This window comes from Silurus meridionalis, chromosome 19, assembly GCF_014805685.1.
Source record: "Silurus meridionalis isolate SWU-2019-XX chromosome 19, ASM1480568v1, whole genome shotgun sequence".
NCBI lineage: Eukaryota > Metazoa > Chordata > Actinopteri > Siluriformes > Siluridae > Silurus > Silurus meridionalis.
The window spans coordinates 5,490,698-5,513,131 of NC_060902.1; the positions used below are offsets into that span (position 1 = coordinate 5,490,698).

A 22,434-nucleotide genomic window follows, 5' to 3' on the forward strand; every position below is an offset into this window, starting at 1 on the left:
GGAATGTTACCTGCTTTCTGATGCCTGTTCTTTACTTATGTTTGGCAGGAATCTTGGGCAGATTACTCACATTCAAATTTTATAATTTGTGGAAGGACCACATATGTCAGTAAATGACTAAATACACACACACACACACACACACACACACACACACACACAAAGCTTAGAATGATTCAAAGCTTCTTATATTTTCTTCTTACTTAGGGAGAGAGAGGCTAAAAGTAACAGCAAATACCTATCATACTGATTAGCATGCAAAGTTCCACTCTCGATTAAAGCAATTGGAAGATTTACTGTCAGGCTTACTGTCAGGTGTTTATACCAGTGTGCTTTTAAATTCTTGAATTTGATTGGCCAATAAGTGTGGATACATTTTCCACAAAAGCAGCTCAGTTGAATTAATTTGTTGGTTCTAATGTTATTATTTCTATCATTTTGCAGAAGGACACGCCACATAATGTAAGTCTCAAAATGAAGAGATTTCACAATGAAAAACCTTTTAATCACTGATACAGCAAATGTAACTTAACAATTATGGAAGACTTTTCGTGTCAGTGGACAAATGACTTGAAGTTGAATTAAGATAAAAGAGAAAGAAAAATAGAGTTTGGTAAAGAAATGTACCGAACACACCGAACCATTCCGTGTCCTATTCAATTTTACTCTGCTAGGAGATTTCTATAGGACCTAAAGTGAAAAAACACATTTAAATACCTTTTCCTCCTCCTGGCTGCACCTGCACTCCACCTGATGTTTCACATTGATTCTAACCCTGCACATAGCAGGAGGCAATGTGTACCAATAACTGTCACACAATTTGCAACAGTCTTTGAGAACTCTGCTTTCCAGAGCAGACCACATCCTACAAATATGGCCAATGGAGACTACTGTACATTTCTGAGCGTGGTTATGTCACACAGACATTCCCCTGAATACTAATCACTATGCCCATCTTCTAATCATACACACCTGATAGCAATCACACCTCATTGTATTTTACATTTTTACCAGCCCTTAACGAAGTAACACTAAGTTTATCCTGCTGACTTATCAAGCTTTGGTTTGGTTTTTGTTGTTCTGGTCTAATATCCTTCTTCATAGCTGGATTTGGTTTTTGATTTGCCCCTTCTTTTTGGTTTGTATGTCGGCTTGACTTTGCATGTACAGTACCTGGATTACGATTTTCGGACTAAAAGCCGCTATCTTTCCTGGGTTTTTCCCAGTTTCACAAACTTCAAGCCAAAAACTAAACGACATAACATTAGACCAATGAAATTTCCGAACGGAAACGAAAAAAACACACCTCACCTGTGTTCTTAGCTGCACAGCATCGGAAGAAAATTTTTTTACGATTCCAAAAGATATACTCCCGAGAGAAATAGTTGTGAAAGGAAGGAGGAAGACAGTGAACAGTGACTTTCTTGGTCGGCTACTGTTTAGATACAAGCCATTGTAACGCGTTGAGTCAGGGTCAAGGGAGAGCTCGCTAACTCCAGTTGCAAATGAAATCATATAAGCACAGACAGGTTTCCAAAACTCGTGCTTTTTAATTTTTCTTGGCAACAGCATTACGGGTTAGTTAAAAAAACTTAGAAATGAGCATCAGAAAATAATAAGGACATATTCCTCGGCCTTGCACACATGCGCACAATAGCGGAAAATGTGGTGGCAGGCTATTCCCAAAATGAGCCACAACATATTTCACCCGTGTAACAGACACTGTCGTTAAAGCCTGTGTAAGGTTCATTAGTTTTAATGTAGACATTGTAGACATGTGGGCTTATAGACAGGTGCGGCTTATTTATGTTTAAAATAAAAATATTTGTCAAATTCAGTGGGTGCTTATATATGGGTGCGCTTTATAGTCCGGAAATTACGGTATTCTATTCGATTTGTTCGTCTGTGTTGCAATTAATAAATCAATCTCAGCATTTGCATCTGTCTCCATTCCAAATCATTCCAAATACAGACCAAATCAGTAGGTCTCACTTTCTCTCACAGTTTAACAATATAACAGGAAACATTTACACTTTGCAAAAGATCGCATTGCCATAATTGAAAAGAAATTCCGGTGCCGAACACAGAAATCGAAGGAATGCGCTCAAATAATAACCCTAGTGATTATATAATAATGCAGTGTGATTGTCATGATTCTCATTGGGTATCACTTATGTCCATGTTTATTTATAAATAAACATATGGGTTGAAATGTGTTATAAGCTGTCATTCCCAAATAATACATAAAGAGCTTGCCATATGCTTCATACTGTACATTGTTTGGTAGAATGTTGGATGAGATGCTAAAGCCTAGAGCAATGAACAAAAGCATACTTGACAGACCACACACACACCCACACACCCAAATTTATTCATCCCGCCTCTAGCAGGAAGGACACCATTAACCCGATCCAAATGAGCTTCCTCGTTGTTTTGCACAAGCATTCTTTTTTCCACACTAGTGTTTCAAAATCGAGATTATCATTCAAATACAGCTTTTGCCGCCCTCTGGGACTCTGAGCACAGGATTTTAAGCATTGAGGGATTTATTAGCAGGGTGAATGTTAATGAAGCCAAACAATACATCTGACTGTGTGTGTGTGTGTGTGTGTGTGTGTGTGTGTGTGTGTGTGTGTGTGTGTGTGTGTGTGTGTGTGTGTGTGCTCCAAATTCAATGCGCCAACCCTATTAGTGAGATAATATTCAATTTTGTTGTGAATTTTAATGGGTCATCTTTGCTCAGATTTTTTTTTAGTGTGAATTCTAAAAAAAAAACATTAGGCAGGAACAAATTACAGAGCATGACATTTTAGAAGACAACCAAATGCCATCTCTAACAAAAACTTTAGATTTTAGGCATTAGATTTGTTCTGATGGTAAATATTAAATGTCATTTGAACATTATTCCCATTCAAATAATGTGCCATTTTCTAAACAATGTTTTATGCATTGATAAATAGCAGCAGTATATATTAACATTTCAACTGTATGTGTTATATTAATGGTTATATGTGTGTTTGTGTGTGTGTGTGTGTGTGTGTGTGTGTGTGTGTGTGTGTGTGTGTGTGTGTGTGTGTGTGTGTCGTGTGCAGTGAAGGTCCAGAAAAGTGACCACCCTCATTCTTGGGACCCATGTGTGAGCTACTGCCATTCTCAGCATGCTACTCACTGTAAGACACCCACCTGGATGTCCACCTCCAGCAATGTGTCCAGCACTCAGGACTACTGCAAATGTAAATGCATACAGTACATGCACCTTGCACATAATACACGCAATAGTATCATTGCAGGTTGCTGAAAAATGTACTTCTTCTAATTCATTATTTAAGATAACTACATTGATTTTGGCCTAGGTCTAATAATTTGAAGTTGAAAAAGCTGTTCAGTATAGGGGTTATTGCTGTGATTAAGGAGCACTGATTTAGAGAAATGATAATGAAGCTGTTTATCTCAGTGTTCTGCTCACTTTGTTTCTGCTGCCTAATTCCATAATGAATAGGGAATAAAACATGAGCGCTTTTATAGGGAAATAATCGACAATAAATAACAGCATGGTGTGAAGCAGAGTTACAGTTACCACTACAAAATAGATTTCTTTTCTAACAATAGAAAAGTGTTTGATTATACCCTTTTATACCACAGTAAATTGCCAAAGAAATGCAATGATTTGTTAATTCAAGAAAATGGCTCTCACATTTTAGCACTTTTTATGTTATGGCTAGTTTGGTGGAATGCTAACCAAACAAGGTGCTGATTTTAAAATATATAGGTGTATATAGATATTAAAAACAAGACAAGGTCTTTGCTGTGTCAGAAAATCTAAAGAAAAAGCCTTGAAAGCAAGTGATGACATTAGAAACTCCTTTCGTATAGTTTAAGGAGGATATATATAATAATTCTTTTGTATTTCATCTATTTATAAGTAGTGGTGAAGCACACAATAAAAAAAAAAAAATTAACAAGTACTTGCTTGTAAATGTGGTTAAGTTTCAAAAGTTAAAGTACTTTTTTGGGGGGATTTATTGAGTTTTCTATTGTTACAAGCACACAAAGAGGGTGTCCTTACTATTGTGAGATCTATTGGGTTTCGGCATCATGACAGGATATCATTTGACAAAATTAATGTTTTTTTAAATATGTAGTGGGATTAAATTTGATACAGTTAAATGTAGTTTCTTAAAATGTAAATATCGAAAGAAAGTATATATTGTAAGTTTTTAGAGTATTCAAATAAACTTGTGATTTTTCCTTTCTTAGGATCATATAGCATTATATTACTTGTGAAAAATGGAAACTGAGTTGAATTTCAACATGAAAATTCGGTCTACTGCAGTCTATTTAAATGTAAGTGCAATGTAAATGACTCTCTCTATCTCTCTTTCTCTCTCTCTCTCCTCCTTTACTAGCTGTAGTCTGCACTAATTTTTCCCCCGCCTCCACCACTACATCAGGCATGACGAGTCAGTCATCCAGCACTCTGCCTCGCACTCCCCATCCAATGAGCCCCCGCAACTCCATGCTCAAGAGGAGACAGAGGAAAAAAGAGCAAAAGAGCTTGTGTAAGTGTTATAGCGTGTGTGTGTGTGTGTGTGTGTGTGTGTGTGTGTGTGTGTGTGTGTGTGTGTGTGTGTGTGTGTGTGCGTGTGCGTGTGTGCTCATGTTTATATGGGGTGCCTAAATAAGTGCTTGACCACATCAGTTTGAACTTTCACATTTCAGTCTCATATCAGAGGAGGAGCAGTCACACTGCATTTTCAGATCCATCTATTAATTTTCATTTGATACAACAATACAATCCTGTATGTGTTTGTGCCACTTTGACATTTGCTCTTCCTGCTGCATTGATTTTTCTGGCGGGATACTCAGTTTTTCTGCTTCAAAGAAAATGTCAGAACAACAAATTATTGGTGTAATGTGTAGCTGACATTGTTAATTCAAATTAATTTTTTCAAAATCAGTAAATAGGACAAAAACTATGATAGATAGATAGATAGATAGATAGATAGATAGATAGATAGATAGATAGATAGATAGATAGATAGATAGATCGATCGATCGATCGATCGATCATTCTACTAACAAAGCTTACTTCCCCTCTCACCTTTTTTTAGCAGCATCTCTAGCCTCGAGTTCAGTGGGTCCTGGAGGTCAGATAGTTCATACAGAGTCCAGCGAGATCACCCTAACAGGAGATCCTCTCAGCGGCTTCGGAGTTCAGCTGCAGGGGGGAATATTCGCCACTGAGACACTTTCCACACCTCCAGTGATCCGATTTATCGAGCCTGACAGCTCAGCTGAAAAGTGAGTGCCTATGCAAAGACACTAACTAAGAGACTAACACAGGGGTGCTTGGAAATTACACTGTTCAATAAGTTAACCACAATGCTACTATGAAAATAATGAAGTCATTGAGTAAGTAATATTCTTATTACTGTCAGCGTGCTGCTTCGATTTGTTTCATTTAATGCATTTCAAACAACAGTCTGCTTAACGTTCGGTGACATACAATAAGAAAATGAAGACCATAGTACCGTAATTTCCGGACTATAAAGCGCACCCATATATTTTACAAATATTTTTTTAAATAAGCAGCACCTGTCTATAAGCCACAGGCTTTAACGAAAGACACGTTACACACGGTGTAACAGGGGAAATATGTTGCGCTTCCTCTAGGAGCAGAGCGGTATTTTAGGAATAGCATGCCACTGCATTCCCCCGTTATTACTGCGTGTGTGTAAGACTGAGGATTATGTGTTTATTATTTTCTGATGCTCATTTCTAAGTTTCTTTGACTAACACTGTTGCCAAGAAAAATAAAAAAGCACGAGTTTTGGAAACCTGTCTGTGCTTATATGATATCTGTTGCAACTGGAGATAGCGAGCTCTCCCTTCACCCAGACTCAACACGTTACAACGGCTTGTATCTAAACAGTAGCCGACCAAGAAAGTCATTGTTCACTGTCTTCCTTCTTCCTTTCACAACTATTTCTCTTGGAATTTTATCTTTTGGCATCGTCGTGCGTTTAAAAATCAGCCAATGGAAGTTTTTTCTCCCGATGCCGTGCAGCTCAGAACACAGGTGAGATGCGTTTTTTCGTTTCCGTTCGGAAATTTCATTGGTCTAATGTTATGGGGTTCAGTTTTTTCGCTTGAAGTTTGTGAAACCGGGAAAAACCCAGGAAAAATTCAGAAATTAGCCGCTTCGTTGTTTAAGCCGCGGGGTTCAAAACGTGGGTGAAAAAAGTAGCGGCTTATAGTCCGAAAAATACGGTAATACTTATTAGCTAGCCCCACTTACTGCTACCCCACAAGTTTTTATTTAATATTTTTTTTAAATAAAATAACAGCATGCTTTCTATAAGTTTATAGTTATATTCATTGTGTATCAAGGAAATTCGTTGCTGCTGGAATTACCTGCACTACATCACCTAATGTTACGTTCAAACATTTTATTACTGTTTAATTGCCAGTCACTGTACAATGAGGTTGCCTACGATGAAGAGGTCCCACTTTCAGCACAATTAGCATTTCACAAATCAGGAGAGGGATCACATGTGTTTACATTTACATTTATGACAGTTGGCAGGAAACCTTTTTCAGAGCAACTTATAACTTAGCAATTAAAGTTAAAAGGCCTTGCTTAAGGGCCCAGCAGTTGTAGCTTTGTGGTGCTGGGATATGAACTCATGACCTTGTGTTTTAAAATCCTATGCCTTAACCAAATCCTTCTGTGTTTTACTGTCTTCACTCCCATTGCAAGTCAGCTTAAATGTGCTCATTCTCTTTACTCCCATTCATTCAACATTGTCACCTTGCTCTATTTGCCAAAGGTCTCTGTCACTGATGTTGTCAGGAGTCGCTATTTCTTATTGAAAAGAAATGGTCTCAGGCCGCTATGAGTTAATGCGAGTCATTGCATGTGAGAAAACAAACTTAACTCTGATTGTGTTCTCTGTTTTGATGTCAATGAGACATAAAAAAAATGTATTAAAAGAAAACCTATTTACCATTAAAAAGCATTGATGGAGACTCTGCCCACAAATGTTAAAGAAGGCAGAATGTTAAAGCTTCACCATACTAATGGCTATTGGAAAAATAATATGCTTTGTCATTTGTTATTAAGTTTGGATTTTGTTCAGATTTTACCGTAAGAGTCGATACTATGAATGGAATTAAAATAAGCATGTTATCGACAAGGCTGCGGAACCCTGTAATTTGCTGCAGCAACTGTAGAAGTCAACAAATTCAGGGAAATTAATGAAAACCTATCTAGTCAAAGTGTGGTACAAGAGCAAGAAAGAGTGTATTTTTCTTCATCTACATTCTTCTTCCTATTCGTATGCTATTCTTGAGCTTGTCTTAATCCTAAGTGATTGTAAGGCAAACAAACATCACATATTTGAATGTGTTTGATGTTCAAAGATTGAAAAATGGCTAATATTATGAAGCAGCAAAATCTCTGGGTCATTTGTCTCTTTGGATTGATGCTGTTTTGGTGTTGGGTTTTTGCTTTCTCATGTGAGTCCATGTTCCTGCCTTTGATCAGACCACAGAGAGGATACAGAGATACTGGTTTATCTTCAAAAGAAGGCTATGATAATCCTCCTCCAGCTTTAAGGCTACACACAAACTTATATATATATAACCTCTCTGACTCACTTCTCTGTTATCTTTCTCCAAAGAATAAAATACACATACAAAATAAAACTTTGAGATGAGATGAGCCTTGCTGACGTGTTTCTTTAGCATTTCATGTGCATTCATGAAATCAAGCCAATAATGAGGCAGCAGCGCAATACTACTTACATTCATGCACCTATACCATGTTACATAAGTGGAACTGGAAAAGCAGTTTCTGAACAACTCAAACCTTCACCCAGCAACCATGGCACCATTTAGTGAAGGTGGCTTTGGACTGCAATTGATACCAGCAGGTTTCAATTGCTGTGAATGTTTGGGACTAAATTTGCCACAAACAATTTTGCACTAATTGAGCAGCTTATAACTTTGACAAAATAAAGTTAAAATGTTAAAACTACGGAATTCTCTGGGTACACAAGTGCACTTATCGAGAAGGGATTTATTTACAATCAGTTTCCAATGCCACCCTCATGACATTTTGAATCTCAAGGTTTCTTCCTCATGCCCTCTCAGGGAAGTTTTCCTTGCCACTGTTACCTCTAGCTTGCTCATTAATGATACATGTTTTCATTTAAAATGTATGTCCTGAATCTATATATTTCTGCAGAGCTGCTTTGGGAAAATATGCATTATTTAATGCATTTGTTACGTTCCCCTTTTTATGTATAGAGCAAAGGGGGGTAGCTTGTGGAGAATGTGTGATGGCTGCCTGAAGGTATAGACATGGATAAAAGAAAGAAAAAGAAAGGTGCTTTAAACATGTCATATGTATTTAACAGCACAGTGAAATTCTTTATTTGCATATACCAGCAATGTTAGGAGCTGAGGTCAGAACGCAGGGTCAGACATGGTACTGTACCCCTGGATCTGGAGGTTAGGGGCCTTGCTGAGGCTTGAAACCACTGTAGTATACAGTATATATATATATATATATATATATATATATATATATATATATATATATATATATATATATAATTTTTTTTTTTTTTTTTTTTCTACTTTTAACATGTAAATGACAGCAATACCTTCTTCTTGTTCTTCCTGCTGCTCCCGTCAGGGGTCTCCACAGCGGATCATCCGTCTCTATAGAACTCCGTCCTCTACATCTGCCTCTTTCAAACCAACCACTTGTATATTTTCTCTCACCACATCCATAAACCTTCTCCCTGGCCTTCCTCTTTTCCTCCTTCCTGGTGGCTCCATTTTCAGCATTCTTCTACCAGTATACCCCATGTCCCTCCTCTGCACATGTCGGGCTTCTTTCATTTTGTCTCCAAAACATCCTACATGCATGGTCCCTCTTATAAACTTGTTTCTAATATTGTCCATCCTCGTCACTCCCACTGAAAATCTTAACATCTTCAACTGTCTGAATTGACAGCAATACCATTAGCACTGCAGGCTATAGTGATATAGTGTTCCAAGGCTCACTGAAACAGCAGAAGTGGCCAAAGAAATGAAAAAAAGTGTACTCTGTCTAAACAATTCTTATCTATACAAACTACAGCAGGTAGCACTTGCCCCTTTTGTCTCTTCTGTGAACAGTGTGGGGCTTTTTATGCCCCACAAAAGAGCCCCTGGGACATGATTTTTTAGAATTGAGAGCATGATAGGTAAAAAAAAAAAAGTATAGACTATACAATTGCAAAATTGTACATGGTGTTCTTAATAATTTGGAAAGAGATTGTATATAGCATAGCCCTGGGCTTATATCCACAAATTAGTCTAAGACATCACAGTGTGTACAATGTGTTCTATTCCTCTTTGGCTCTACAATGGTCTCATTTTATTTCATCTTATCTCATCTTTCTGTTGACCCTTCACATCCTAAAGGGTGATTCATACCCATTAATATTCTGTGAAATGCAATGAAATGAAAACGATGCCGCATAAGGACCCGATGAGCTGATGACAGCAGTCTGCGTAGTTCATAGGGAAAGACGCTAGCACACATCAGGCTGGATATGAGTTGATTTTAAATCAAAATCTGGGTCAGAGCTCAGCAGGGATGAAGACGAAGCAGAATTTCACCTCTTATCTGGTCGATTTGAAGTTGCCCGTCTAACTTTGAAAATGTTCAGGAGGCTGGAGATTGTCACGGTCATGTTTACACACTGTGGTGCACGAATTCCCTTCAGCTCATAAAAGTGACAGCAGGCAAGGATTTGGAATCCCATTACAAATTACTGTGAACAATTCGTATTCAGTTTGTTTGTCTTTCTGCTTGTTTTTAGTGCTGTGAGATGTCATGAGGCATAACTGAGAAAAACGTCATGTCGACTCCGGAGAAAATTGTCAATGTCACTGTCCAATCTTGTTATGATTAGTTAGTTATTCCCTTTTTTTTATTCCAAGGGAGCGAATAATTTCTTGTAGTTTTGTTTTTGGACATATCTTCATTTCTTCAAACTGCTTTATTTATATAACTTTTTTGGTGTCAAAAAGAAAAAAAGAATTCTAAAAGGACAGAATTATTCATTTTAGTGTCAGATGCTATTGATCTCTCATACTGACTACTGGATGTTCAACATCTCACCTCATGGCAAAGAACTCTGAGGATTTGAGAATTGGAATTGTTGCTCTCCACAAAGATGGTCTAGGCTATAAGAATATTGGTAACACCCTGAAAACTGAATTAGAGTACAGTGGCCATGGTCATACAGAGGTTTTCCAAGACGGGTTCCACTTATAACAGGCATCGCAAGGGTCGATCAAAGAAGTTGAGTCCACATGCTGTGCATCAGGTGCAGAAGGTGGCTTCAAAAAACATACGCATCAGTGCTGCCAGCATTGCTTTAGAGGTTGCAGAGCAAAATGTGCTCAGACCATACACAGCACACTGCAACAAGTCAGTTTGTATGGTTGTTATCCCAAAAGGAATCTTTTTTAATTCAGTGCAATTTAATTCACTTAATTTTGATTTGTATAGCGCATTTTACAATGAACATTGTCTCAAAGCAGCTTTACACAGATAATGTGGTAATAAATAATTAATAAGAATGTTCTTTAAAAGTGTTCGATAATGAGCAAGCTGATGCGACTGTGGCGAGGAAAAACTCCCCGAGATGGCATAAGGAAGAAACTTTTAAAGGGACCAGACTCAAGAGGAAACCCATCCTCATCTGGGTGGCACCGAATATCTATTCATTTGAGCTAAACGATGTTGAGGTGTGCAGTGATGGTAATCAAATGCAAACTGTAGTTCTGTGTTAGTGTAGCAGACTGTTGACATTAAGTAGAGTCCAAATCCATCCTCAAAGCTCCTGTGTTACTCCGTAATTTAATGGATCCCCAGGGCAATGATGTGAAACCCTCCCCAGCTGTATAGAGTGGCCTCCAATCGAAGAAAACTCCATCCAGAGGCAGACCGAAACGAAGCATAATCGGAATGTTTACTCTAGCTGCATGTGGTCCTAGTAAAAGTACTTTTGTCTTATTGTCTCATCTGGCTTTGCTGAAAAATACACCTGCATATCATCAGCATAGCAATGGAAGCGAATATTATGTTTATGTATAATTTCCCCCAGAGGCAGCATATATAAAGAGAAAAGCAGTGGGCCTAAGACAGATCCTTGCGGAACACCAAACTTTACCTCAGAGAGTGTAGAGAACTCACCATTTACATCAACAAACTGATAGTGATCAGTCAAATAAGACCTGAGCCAAGAGAGAGCTGTTCCCTTTATTCCAACAATATTCTCAAGTCTAGCAAGCAGTATAGTATGATCAATGGTGTTAAAATCTGCACTAAGGTCGAGCAAAACAAGTAAAGAGACAAAACCCGATCAGAGGCCAATAGCAGGTCATTTACCACCTTAACTAGTGCCGACTCTGTGCTATGATGAGGCCGAAATCCTGACTGATACATTTCAAAAATGTTATTCATAAGTAGATGTGAGCATAACTGCTGTGCTACAACCTTTTCTAAAATTTTGGATATAAAGGGGAGGTTTGATATTGGCCTGTAGTTGGACAGCTGACATGGGTCAAGGTCGGGTTTGTTAAGTAGGGGGTTGATAACTGCCAGTTTGAAGGATTTAGGTACATAACCAGTGCTAATGGAAGAGTTTATTAGTTTTAAAACAGGTTCAATTACCTCTGTAATTATCTGTTTGAGGAAACTTGTAGGCGAGGGATCGAGAATGCAGGTTGATGATTTTGATGAGGAAATTAATGAAATTAAGTCATTCTCATGAATAGGAGTAAAACTTTGTAATTGATTGTCTGTTATAATTACACTGCTGTCTACAGGGTTACTTGTAAAATAATTTGGATTTATATTAATCGTCTGGATTTCTTGCCTGATGTTTTCAACTTTATTATTAAAAATGTTCATGAAATCATTACTACCTAATGGTGGTGTGCATGTTAGTGCAGTGCTTTAATTTCCCATTAATTTTGCTACCGTGCTGAATACAAATCTAGGATTATGCTTGTTATTTTCTATGAGGGTGGAGAAATATGCTGATCTTAAACCATTGTGACTGCATGAGCTCAAATCTCCACAACCACACTCCAAAATGTAGTAGAGCATCTTCCCAGAAGAGTGGAGGTTATTATAATAGCAAACGGGGTCTAAATATAATTGATTATAAATCTTATGGTCTGGTGTTTATAACCTTTTTGTCCATGTAGTGTATTTAAAAATTCTGTCAAATTTAAAAAATAAACATATTTTGTGTTAAAATAATATATGTAATTCATAAAAAGTGTATTCTATATTTATCCAGTACATAAACCAAATGTGTAGTTATATCAGTGTAAGAAATAAAGGTATTGCACAAGGGTATTGTACATTTTGCTAGTAAAGGTTAGCTTTTGCTTGCTAGATTGCTCTGAATGGAGCATTCATTTTGAATTTTTGACCCAAGAGTTTATAATTGTTCATAGTGGAGACGTACAGTACTTGTTCAATTCAATTATAATCACCCTCATGACACGTGTATAAAAACCCAATATAATTATTCCTGCTTACAGACAATTACAGAAATAATTTCCCTAAAACAGAAGGCTACTTCTTTCCATGAATAAACCCATCTCTCTGGCAAATGTCTCACGTTTTAATGTTTCTCCCAACAAGTGAAAAGGATAAAATTACATACATTGAATCCCATTTCCAGAATTTGAGTTCTATCTGCCAGGTTTTCCCATGCCAACTCACAAATGTAGGAAAAACCTACTCAAGAGAGATCGGAAAGCTGAACTTAGAGTAGAGAGCTGTTGGTACAGATGGAGAGGGGGAACTACTAGCAGAAGCAGAATAAGGCTAATTATATGCAGGTCTGATGTGCATACAGTTCTGTGCTGTGTTTTGTCAATGCTTACATTTTTATACTTCACAAATACACAAAAATGTTTGGCCTTCTGTCTATTGTTCTCATGTAGATCTCTGTATTAGGTACTCCATTAGCAGTACCATGTAGCAGTACCACATTAGCATTAGCAGTACCACATTATTTTGGTTTATTTGCCTTTCCCCTAACCAATCAGTGCTCATGTATACAAAAAAGGCATGTTGTGCTTTCTTCCAAGTGTGTTTAGCTGGTCTACAACTTCACCAACAGGTACCTACTCTGGAAGTTAGACCAAGTTTATAGGTGGGAAATGGCAACTGATCAAATTTGGGGGAGGTGAAGACACTTTTCAGAATGTATTTAAACCAAAACTTGAATTAATTTGTGAATATTTAAGTGAGGTCCTGGAACCTGACATCTGGTCCACCTGTTGGTTTGGAATTCCTGCTCCTAAAAGTAATCAAATCCTAAAAGTTATCTGCTCCTTACCTACTTTAAAAAGCAATCTGGAACTCATTATTATTTACACCTAAATTAACCTATTCCTAAAATTGTTCTGCAACTAATATTAATCTATTACTAAAAGTAATCTGCATCTAAGATAATATATTCCAAAAAGTGATCTGCACCTACAGTAAAAGTGATCTTTTCCTAAAATTAATCTATATCTAGAAGTAATCTTTTCCTACAAGTGATCTGCTAATTGATCTGTGTTTAAAAGTAATCTATTCCTGAAATTGATCTGCTACTAAAATGGACCTGCACATAAAAAAGAAATCTACTCCTACAAATCTACAAAAGTATTTTGCACAATAAAGTAATCTGTTCTTGGGATTGGGCAATGATTAACATGATTGGTTGTTCTTGTCACATTATCTCTTTTTTGACCAGTTTGACAATGTAATGGAAGGGCATTTGATAGGGTCCCTGATGGTCTTGTGGTTAGGATGCGACGCTTTCACCGCTGCGGCCCGGGTTTGATCTCCGGTCAGGGAACCAACCCCAGCCACTTTTAGTGCCTGTCCCAAGCCCGGATAAATAGGGAGGGTTGCATTAGGAAGGGCATCCAGCATAAAAACGTGCCAAATCAAACATGCGGATGAAATCGCTGTGGCGACCCCTAATAGGAGAAGCCGAAAGAAAGTTTATGGAAGGGCATTTGATGTTGTGAAGAGTGGAAATTCATTTAAAATATATATATAATGGTAAATGAATTAAGAAAGCAAGTGAAAAGGGATCGACTGCTGAAATAAATTGTTGAGTAAATCTCTTTTTCCTCTTTTGTCAAAGTGAACAGGCATTTTTTTACATTGTACTGTAAATAAATCTGCAATGACTGGTGCTTTAGCCTTTCTGGCTTAAGTATCCAGGGAGCTGCTTATTCCTGGTTAGGGTGGCAGTGAATCCAGAGCCAATACTGGAAACAGGATAGGCTTGAATCCCTGTACAGCAATGCTACCCACTGCACTTGCATGAAACAGTTGTAATCTTCGAAACAATACTTCTTACTAACTGACTTTTGCTAGTTTTTGGTTGAATTATATAATCAAGATTCTCACATATACTTGCAGAGATTCATATACCAACTTTGTAAATAAAGTCTTTTTTTTTTGTTAGTGCTGTTGAACAGGTTGGTATCATGGATTGTACCATTTGCATAAAATTTACAGCTAATGGTACAATTTACCAAGGGTACAATTTTAGGGTATTATTTTGACTGCAGTATGTAGATGGTATGATGATTCATTTAATGGAATCCTTTATGGAAATGAGTGTGTTTGGGAGTCATGCTTAAAAATGGAGCATAAGAGATGATGGCAGTGCTTAGCCGTGGATAGAATTATCTGTGTATTACTTGTGGAAAAAAAAATCACAGTAAAACACCCTCATTTTTATTTTATTACATTTATATGGCAGAAGAATTAATTTACATTTAGATTACAGCAAACTGTAATGTTTAATTAGTACAGCTCATTATTATTCTGCAAAGGAGCTCTTCTGACACATTTTTCTTCAATGCCTCACATCAATCAAGTTCTCAAGTAGTGCTTTCTTTCTGTTCTGCAAATGATTTCATCGTATGATGTATCAAAGGTGTTTGAGAGGTTGTGTCTTTCTGTAAGAACATGCTGTACAAGATTGCATCAGGAGTTCGGTTCTACCTGGATAGACTTAGGTACATTTTCTGGTCATTTCAAATGCAGTTGTCCTTGTTATATTGATGCTTGCTTGATTGGCAGGTGTGGGCTGCTCCAGGTTGGTGACCGGCTCTTGTCAATCAATGGCATTCCCACAGAGGACGGTACGATGGAGGAGGCCAATCAGCTGCTGCGAGATGCTGCTTTGACCAATAAGGTCACACTAGAGATTGAGTTTGATGTCGCAGGTTTGTATATTTAAGTTAATACCATAGTGACAGTAAGGGAACTATGTATAGTATATGGCCAAAATTTGGTGGATACATTTACACTTATAGCATTTGGCAGATGCCATTACCTAGAGATAATTATCTCAGATGGGTAAGGCGCTTTGCTTAAGGGCCCAACATTGGTAGCTTGGAAGTGCTGGGATTGAATCTTAAGGGCTTCCAATTTGAAGTTTACAATAGTAGCCTCTATGCTAACACTTCCAACTTAACTATAACACCCATATATGCAGATACAGTCCTCCACTTTTTGTTATACTAACATCCACTGTTCTGGAAAAACTTTCCACTAGATTTTGGAATGTAGTTTTTTTGAGTCAGGTCAGACATTGATTTACTGTAGTGCAGTGAGTGTTCTCTTTCATCCCAAAGGCTTTTAGTTGGGGTGAGGTCAGGGCTCTGCACAGTCCACTCAAGTTCTTTCAATCCAACCTTGGCAAACCATGTTTGGGTTGTTAGGTCACTTAATTTAATTAAAGAGAAATTGCATACAGAGTACCTCTAAACAATTCTGTGCTTTGTAGCAACAGTGGAAACAGGGAAACCCATATGGATATGGTGGCCAGGTATACACTAATGTTTGGCCATGTAGTGAATATTTCTTACATATTATACGGAATACATTCTAATCAAAACCTATTTTGCTATCCGCTAGAATCTGTAGTGCCCAGTAGTGGTACCTTTCATGTGAAGCTCCCAAAGAAGAGAGGAGTTGAGCTTGGAATCACGATCAGTGGTAAGAACCAACTGAATTCATGCATGCTTTAGTAACATCACATTTTTCTTTCTTTATATCTTAATTTTTAAGGAATAATTTTACAATAGGAAGGTTTACACAAAACCAGTTTTTTTTGTCAGACAGCTGCACTGTGCCTGCATATAGAACTGGTAATGGAATAATTTTTAATCTTTTCACTATAAACACTTCCAAATATACATTTATTCACTTCAAATTGTATTGTTAAACTACATAATCTCAATTGTACAATGTTATTTACATATCTGGCAGCTTTCTTATACTGACTTTTTTTTTAAACATTTTTAACATTCTTTAGACTTTTTAAACCTTTTCTAAGAGATATGATGCAATTAACTTTTTTCTTAGTGAAATATATACTTAGATACCTATAGACAGTAATATTTTGCTCATTTTTAAAGATTACAGAATGTTATAATATACCCTATTGTGATGAGTCTGCTCGGCTGCAATAATAAAATTGTAGCTGTAGTTGCATTTCCAAAATAAATAAATATATAAATGTGTGCATTACTACTGTATCTCAGTAATCCATTGCTTGTTAGCTATATGGTAAACTCCAGGGCTAAAGGTCAATTTTGTTAGGGCAAATATTCTGTAACTGTTTTCATGGGCTCAGGCACATGAATTAAATTGCAAACTACAATGATTTGTATATAAACATTGCTTTTTTGAACATTTTTAGGCATGTAAGTAATACACAATTATAGGAAAGCAAAATGTTACTGTTACCACCCAGACTTTGATTCTTTTTCTATAACAGCACACTTTAAAGTGTTTTATTTCTGTTCTTGTTATCGCTTACATTTCTGCATAACAGCTATAAATTTGATCCTTTTGTCTTATACGCTAAACCAGCAACCAACTCTTTCCTATAAAAGGCCAAAAATCTAACTTGAAAGTAAATGCATTATAGCAAAATATTATATCAAATATAAAATTTAAAATAGAAACAAAAATTGATAAGCATGTAAATACTGTGCTTAAATAATTATTTATTTATTTAATATATATAATTGATTAATTGCTTGAAGTTTAAGTTCAATGAAACTTATAGCACAATGAAAACATAGAAACAATCCCATTTATAGTAAATTAGAGCTGAATTCCTAATATTTCTAATTTTTGCTACATGCAATAGAGCCTTATGCTTGTAATATCACTGAGATCTATTGAGAGATATGAACCTGGTCCTAAAGTTTTTTCCAAATTGGGATTCAAACTGATTTACTGAAGTCAGGATATGTAGGTTGGAGTCTGATTACAGATCTAGGCAATGTTAAAGATTACCACTTGGGACTGCAGGCAATGCAGTATATGAGAAGAGATACCTTTTCTCATATATTGCATTGCCTGCAGACCCAAGTGTGGGCATTTCTGCTCTAGACTATAAACCTGATCCTTAAAATTGTAGCCATGTGTTTATGTATTCATTTCTGTAAATTTAATGAACACATTTCAACCATTTCAAGTTAAGAATTTCACAGTGCTATGGTTTCTGTGGATTACTGAAGATAGATTATAATGCTACAGCATACACAGACTTTCGAGACTATTCTGTGATCCAACTAATGGCACCAGTTTAGGTGAAAATCATATGTGTTTGGGTCTCAGTGGGTTAGTCTCCTGAACGTTTAACATTTTATTTACATCTTCCTCTTATATATTGTATCATGATTAAACCTGAGTTCACCATCCCATCTTTATTAGATTAATCCCTTGCTTTTTGTTTGTTCTCCTTCAACCTTGGATCCTTATTTCCTTTTTTTTTTTTTTTAGGCGTACTAACATTCCATTGAAATATGGTTCAGTAATGGCTTTGACTTGTTTATGCTCACGGTATCAATCATAATCATAATCAAGTGGTATCAATCATAATCTGGCAGCATCAGCAAATCCAGTACATCTTGAAGCACAACTATTTTCAAATCCACATCTGTTTGCTTTGATCAGTTATCTCATTTCTCTCTCTCTCTCTCTCTCTCTCTCTCTCTCTCTCTCTCTCTCTCTCTATCTCTTACACACACAAACACACAATTCTGTTTTCACTTCTGCTCAGTTCTATTATTTAATAAAAACTCTATGACTGAAAATACACTCCAGGGCAAAAAACGGACTAAGCTCAAAATCACAAATATTAGGTAAATTAGGTAAAATCATGATAATGATTCGAATATTTGATGGATTTTTTTTATTTTTTATGAAAGGTTATGAAAGGTTATGAAAGCAAGGCTGACCAGGATTGATAAAGCAGAGAGAGATCTTTAAAATGTGCATAATGCTTGCCTATTTCCTGACCAAAGGATTGTTGATGGTGAAAACTTAACATGTTATTATTTTTGTCTTGGTCACCATGTGTGATTCTTCTTTAAATAGCTGCTGTAAACTTGTTTATAGTGTATAGAATGCCGTTGTGCTGTTGCATTACAATGTCCTGAGTGTTCCTGGTCTCAAGCCCACTGAACATTTTTGGGTGAACTGGAAAGCTGGCCACATTTAATCTATCAATTTTAATAAAAATTGAAAATGTGTTTGTGATCCGAAATATAATTACAATTCTAACATTCCTATTCCGTTCTTTACCATTAACACATCATATTAGGTCCAAATTTGCAATAGTTATAGACATTTTTGAAAAAACCCATTCATTTTAGATGCTCAGTCAAAACAGGGTAATAATGACATATTACATGCTTCATCCTGATCACCATGCTGCACAGGGGCTACTTCGAGAAGCAGATCTTAAGAAACTGCCAACAGGGTGTGTTCCAGTCTTGGCCATCAGAGGGCACCCTTGCTCTTAGCCACTTGAGTGTCTCCCAGGAATCCATCCCATTTTCAAAGCACATTTTTATTCCCTGGAAATAATAATCCAGTTTTGAATCAGGCCAGCAAATTTCTAGGAATGTTCACACCAGTTCCATTCAACTGCTGTGTCGTCCCAGATATATCCCAATGCTATCTCCTGTATGTGTTCTGTGCTTGGTGTGTGTGGGTATATATCTGGGTTATATATGTTACTCTGCATGTATTGTCTGCATTGTCTTGTCTCCAACAGCCAGTAAAAAGCCGGGCGAGCCTCTGATCATATCTGACATAAAGAAAGGAAGCATGGCTCACAGGTATGAACAGATTTCTAGGTTTCTAAAGAATTCTGTTTAAACCAATTAACCCAGACATATGGTCCTAAGCAAGACAGAGCAAATTGTCCTCAAAAATCATTCTTGCCTCCTGTAATGTCAGTTGATATTTCTCCATGAACGTTACCCTTTGACACTTAAATAGGCATCAGAGCTTTAAGTATTGTATAGTTGACAGAAATTATTTGAGTAATATAGTAAATAATGTTTACTGTTTAATCTTGATCATGAAAAGCAAATTCTGATCATTTGCTTCTGAAAAAGACTTTAAATGTCAAATTGTGTCATGTGGCACTGTAGATTTGGGTCGACTTTCAGGTGGGTGAATGTTAAACACAACCAAGGAATGTTAGACTATACTTTTATAGTATAATATTACATTTTATCTCCCTTGTTTAAAATTATAGTTCACAATTTTTTCTCTGCTTGCTCCTTTTCTGCTGTAGAACAGGAACTTTGGAGCCTGGAGACAAGCTGCTGGCTATAGACAACATTCGACTGGAGAGCTGCTCAATGGAAGATGCAATGCAGATCCTTCAGCAGAGCGAAGACCTGGTCAAGCTCAAGATCCGCAAGGACGAGGACAACTCTGGTAAGTACACTGTAGATATGTGCATACGTCTGTGTTCAGGGGTCAATTAACTTTGCAGTGATTCCCAACAACCTCTGACTAATTCGAATAGAGCATTCAATAGCACTGTGCTATAAAGAAAGTAAAGTATGTAATGCCATGCCGCTATCTATATCATGCTCCAAATATAACAATATTAATATTTATTAGTGCTGTCAAAATTAATGATACGTTAATGCGGTTCCCTGGTGGTCTAGTGGTTAGGATGCGGCGCTCTCACCGCTGTGGCCCGGGTTCAATCCCCGGTAAGGGAACCAACCCCCAGTCATTAGGGTTGCACAAGCATTAGTGCCGGTCCCAAGCCCGGATAAATGGGAAGGGTTGTGTTAGGAAGGGCATCCAGCGTAAAAACGTGCCAAATCAAACATGCGGATGATCCGCTGTGGCGACCCCTAATGGGAGAAGCCGAAAGAAAGTTGAATGCGAATTCATTTTGACGGCACTCAACAAAAAGTTATTAATAAAATATAAAAGAGGCAAATTTTAAACATTCAACACAACACACATTTATTCACTACATTCTTTCTTTACTTAAATATAAAAAAAATTATAAACTAAAACGAATATTTTTTTTTTAATCACTAAAATTTTGTTTTTACTGATTCTCAAATCAAGCACCAAAATCCGCCATTATGCCCACATCCAGCAATTTAAACCACCTGATGATTTACGTAATTAAAACACTATATTTACTTTAAAACATTTACAAGAGTATTTTATAGGCTGCACTGTCATCCGAAAATGTAAACAGGCCTGTGTGTTTGAGCAACTGGTTCAGTGCAAATAACGAGAAGTAATTGGAACCATTGGTTTTGCTATTTTTTTTTTTCCCATGTGTCTACTAGACATATACAAGTACTTTAAAAAAACATGTCTACTGTTTTGGAACATGTCTGTGTTCTTTATGCTCTATGTTAAGGGGGGTTACAGTAATAATAAATATAGATTTTGCATGTTTAGAAGAAGTGAGCTGCCCTGTCATGCAAAAATGTCAACATCCTTGTGTAAGTAAATTGCTCAGTGCAAAGAAAAGGAAGTCATGGAAACCTTGTATTTCTATGTTCTTTTTGTTCATGAAGTAAAGAAGAAGTAGTTTTTTGAAAAACATCGATGATCTTTGAAACATGTCATGTCTAGTTGAGTTTGGTTTTACTAATAATAAACATACATTTGCATAAAGCATCTATATTTGCCTATGTTGATTAGTGTATTGAAAACCTGACGTATTAGTTTAAGGTACATTTAGAACAGATAAAAATGTGCAATTAATTTGCGATTAGTCGCGAGTTAACTCATGACAATCATGCGATTAATCGCCATTAAATATTTTAACCGATTGACCGCCTTAATATTTATATATTCCCATATGTGTATTTTGATTTAAACCAGAACTTTTTTATTTATTTATTTTTTTAATTAATTGTACCTCCCAGCAGTAAACTCTGACAATTGGCTTTATTTTTCAAAATATGAGCAAATTTGTACCGTAGTTTTATTTAAACCTTAATTACCCTAAACAGGCAGTTATTACGGACCCCCGAATATTCAAGGCAATGCATTCTTCACACCAACAAAACACCTCAAACAAACAACAACAACAAAGAATAAGTGAACCACCTTCTGATCATATCTGTATTTGTTTCCAATGAAAACACATCTGTCAAACAAAAAACATCTGTCCTGTCAACTGATTTCATCTATGAAAGAAATCATGTCATCGTATTTTCACAAATATTTCGTCTGGAGCGTTGGCCTGTGTTTTTTTCAGTATGGCTCAGTTTGAGAGCATGTGTGTTGGCAAAGCTTTAAAAAATTTTAACACCATAGTATATTAAACATTAAACTCAACATGTGTTGCCCATATTGAGGCTTGGGCAAACATGCATTATAAAACTCTGCCACCTGGTGTTGACATAGACTACAGAATAAAGATAAATCACTGATCATTAGTATTCCTGAACTGAAAAGAACTTGACTGAAAGCAACATTGTAGACATTGTTATATTTGTCATATATGACTCATAAATTTGTAAGAAGTAGATGACCCGGGATCTGGGTTTCATTTCTCTCTTTTGAAATAGTTTGTGCTGACTTGCTGTGACCTGATCTTTAAATCTCGTGTTATTTTGTGGTTAGATGCAAAAACACAAAAAAAAGGAAGTAGATTTTATTATGATCTATTTTTTTTTTTTGTCAAATCAGGAATTGTAGATTTCAAACCACTTTTTAAAACATATATAAATTATACAGAAAGTTTATAGGACTGTGGTGAGACCTGAGATGTTGTATGGTTTAGAGACAGTGGCATTGAGTAAAAGACAGGAGGTGGAGCTGGAGGTAGCAGAGCTGAAGATGTTAAGGTTTTCGAGTGACGACGATGGACAAGATTAGAAATGAGTTTATTAGAGGGACAGTGCATGTAGGATGTTTTGGTGACAAGGTGAGGGAGGTGAGATTGAGATGGTTTGGACATGTGCAGAGGAGGGACATGAGTTATATTGGTAGGAGAATGCTGAGGATGGAGCCATCAGGAAGGAGCAAAA

The 22,434-nt window shown here is 36.7% G+C and overlaps 1 protein-coding gene across 19 annotated transcripts in view; it reads left to right on the forward strand.

Moving 5' to 3' along the window:
- Window positions 1-22,434, forward strand: part of grip2b (glutamate receptor interacting protein 2b) — a 189,287-nt gene that overhangs the window by 148,253 nt on the left and 18,600 nt on the right. For 17 of the 19 annotated variants that reach the window (XM_046875134.1, XM_046875136.1, XM_046875131.1 and 14 more), the window contains 7 exons: window positions 3,093-3,233; window positions 4,407-4,559; window positions 5,112-5,301; window positions 15,179-15,324; window positions 16,019-16,099; window positions 19,179-19,242; window positions 19,707-19,852. In XM_046875134.1, the coding sequence (XP_046731090.1) occupies window positions 3,093-3,233; window positions 4,407-4,559; window positions 5,112-5,301; window positions 15,179-15,324; window positions 16,019-16,099; window positions 19,179-19,242; window positions 19,707-19,852 (921 nt within the window). The remainder of the gene's footprint in view (window positions 1-3,092; window positions 3,234-4,406; window positions 4,560-5,111; window positions 5,302-15,178; window positions 15,325-16,018; window positions 16,100-19,178; window positions 19,243-19,706; window positions 19,853-22,434) is intronic. The other 2 variants (XM_046875126.1, XM_046875129.1) reach the window with 1 other exon arrangement.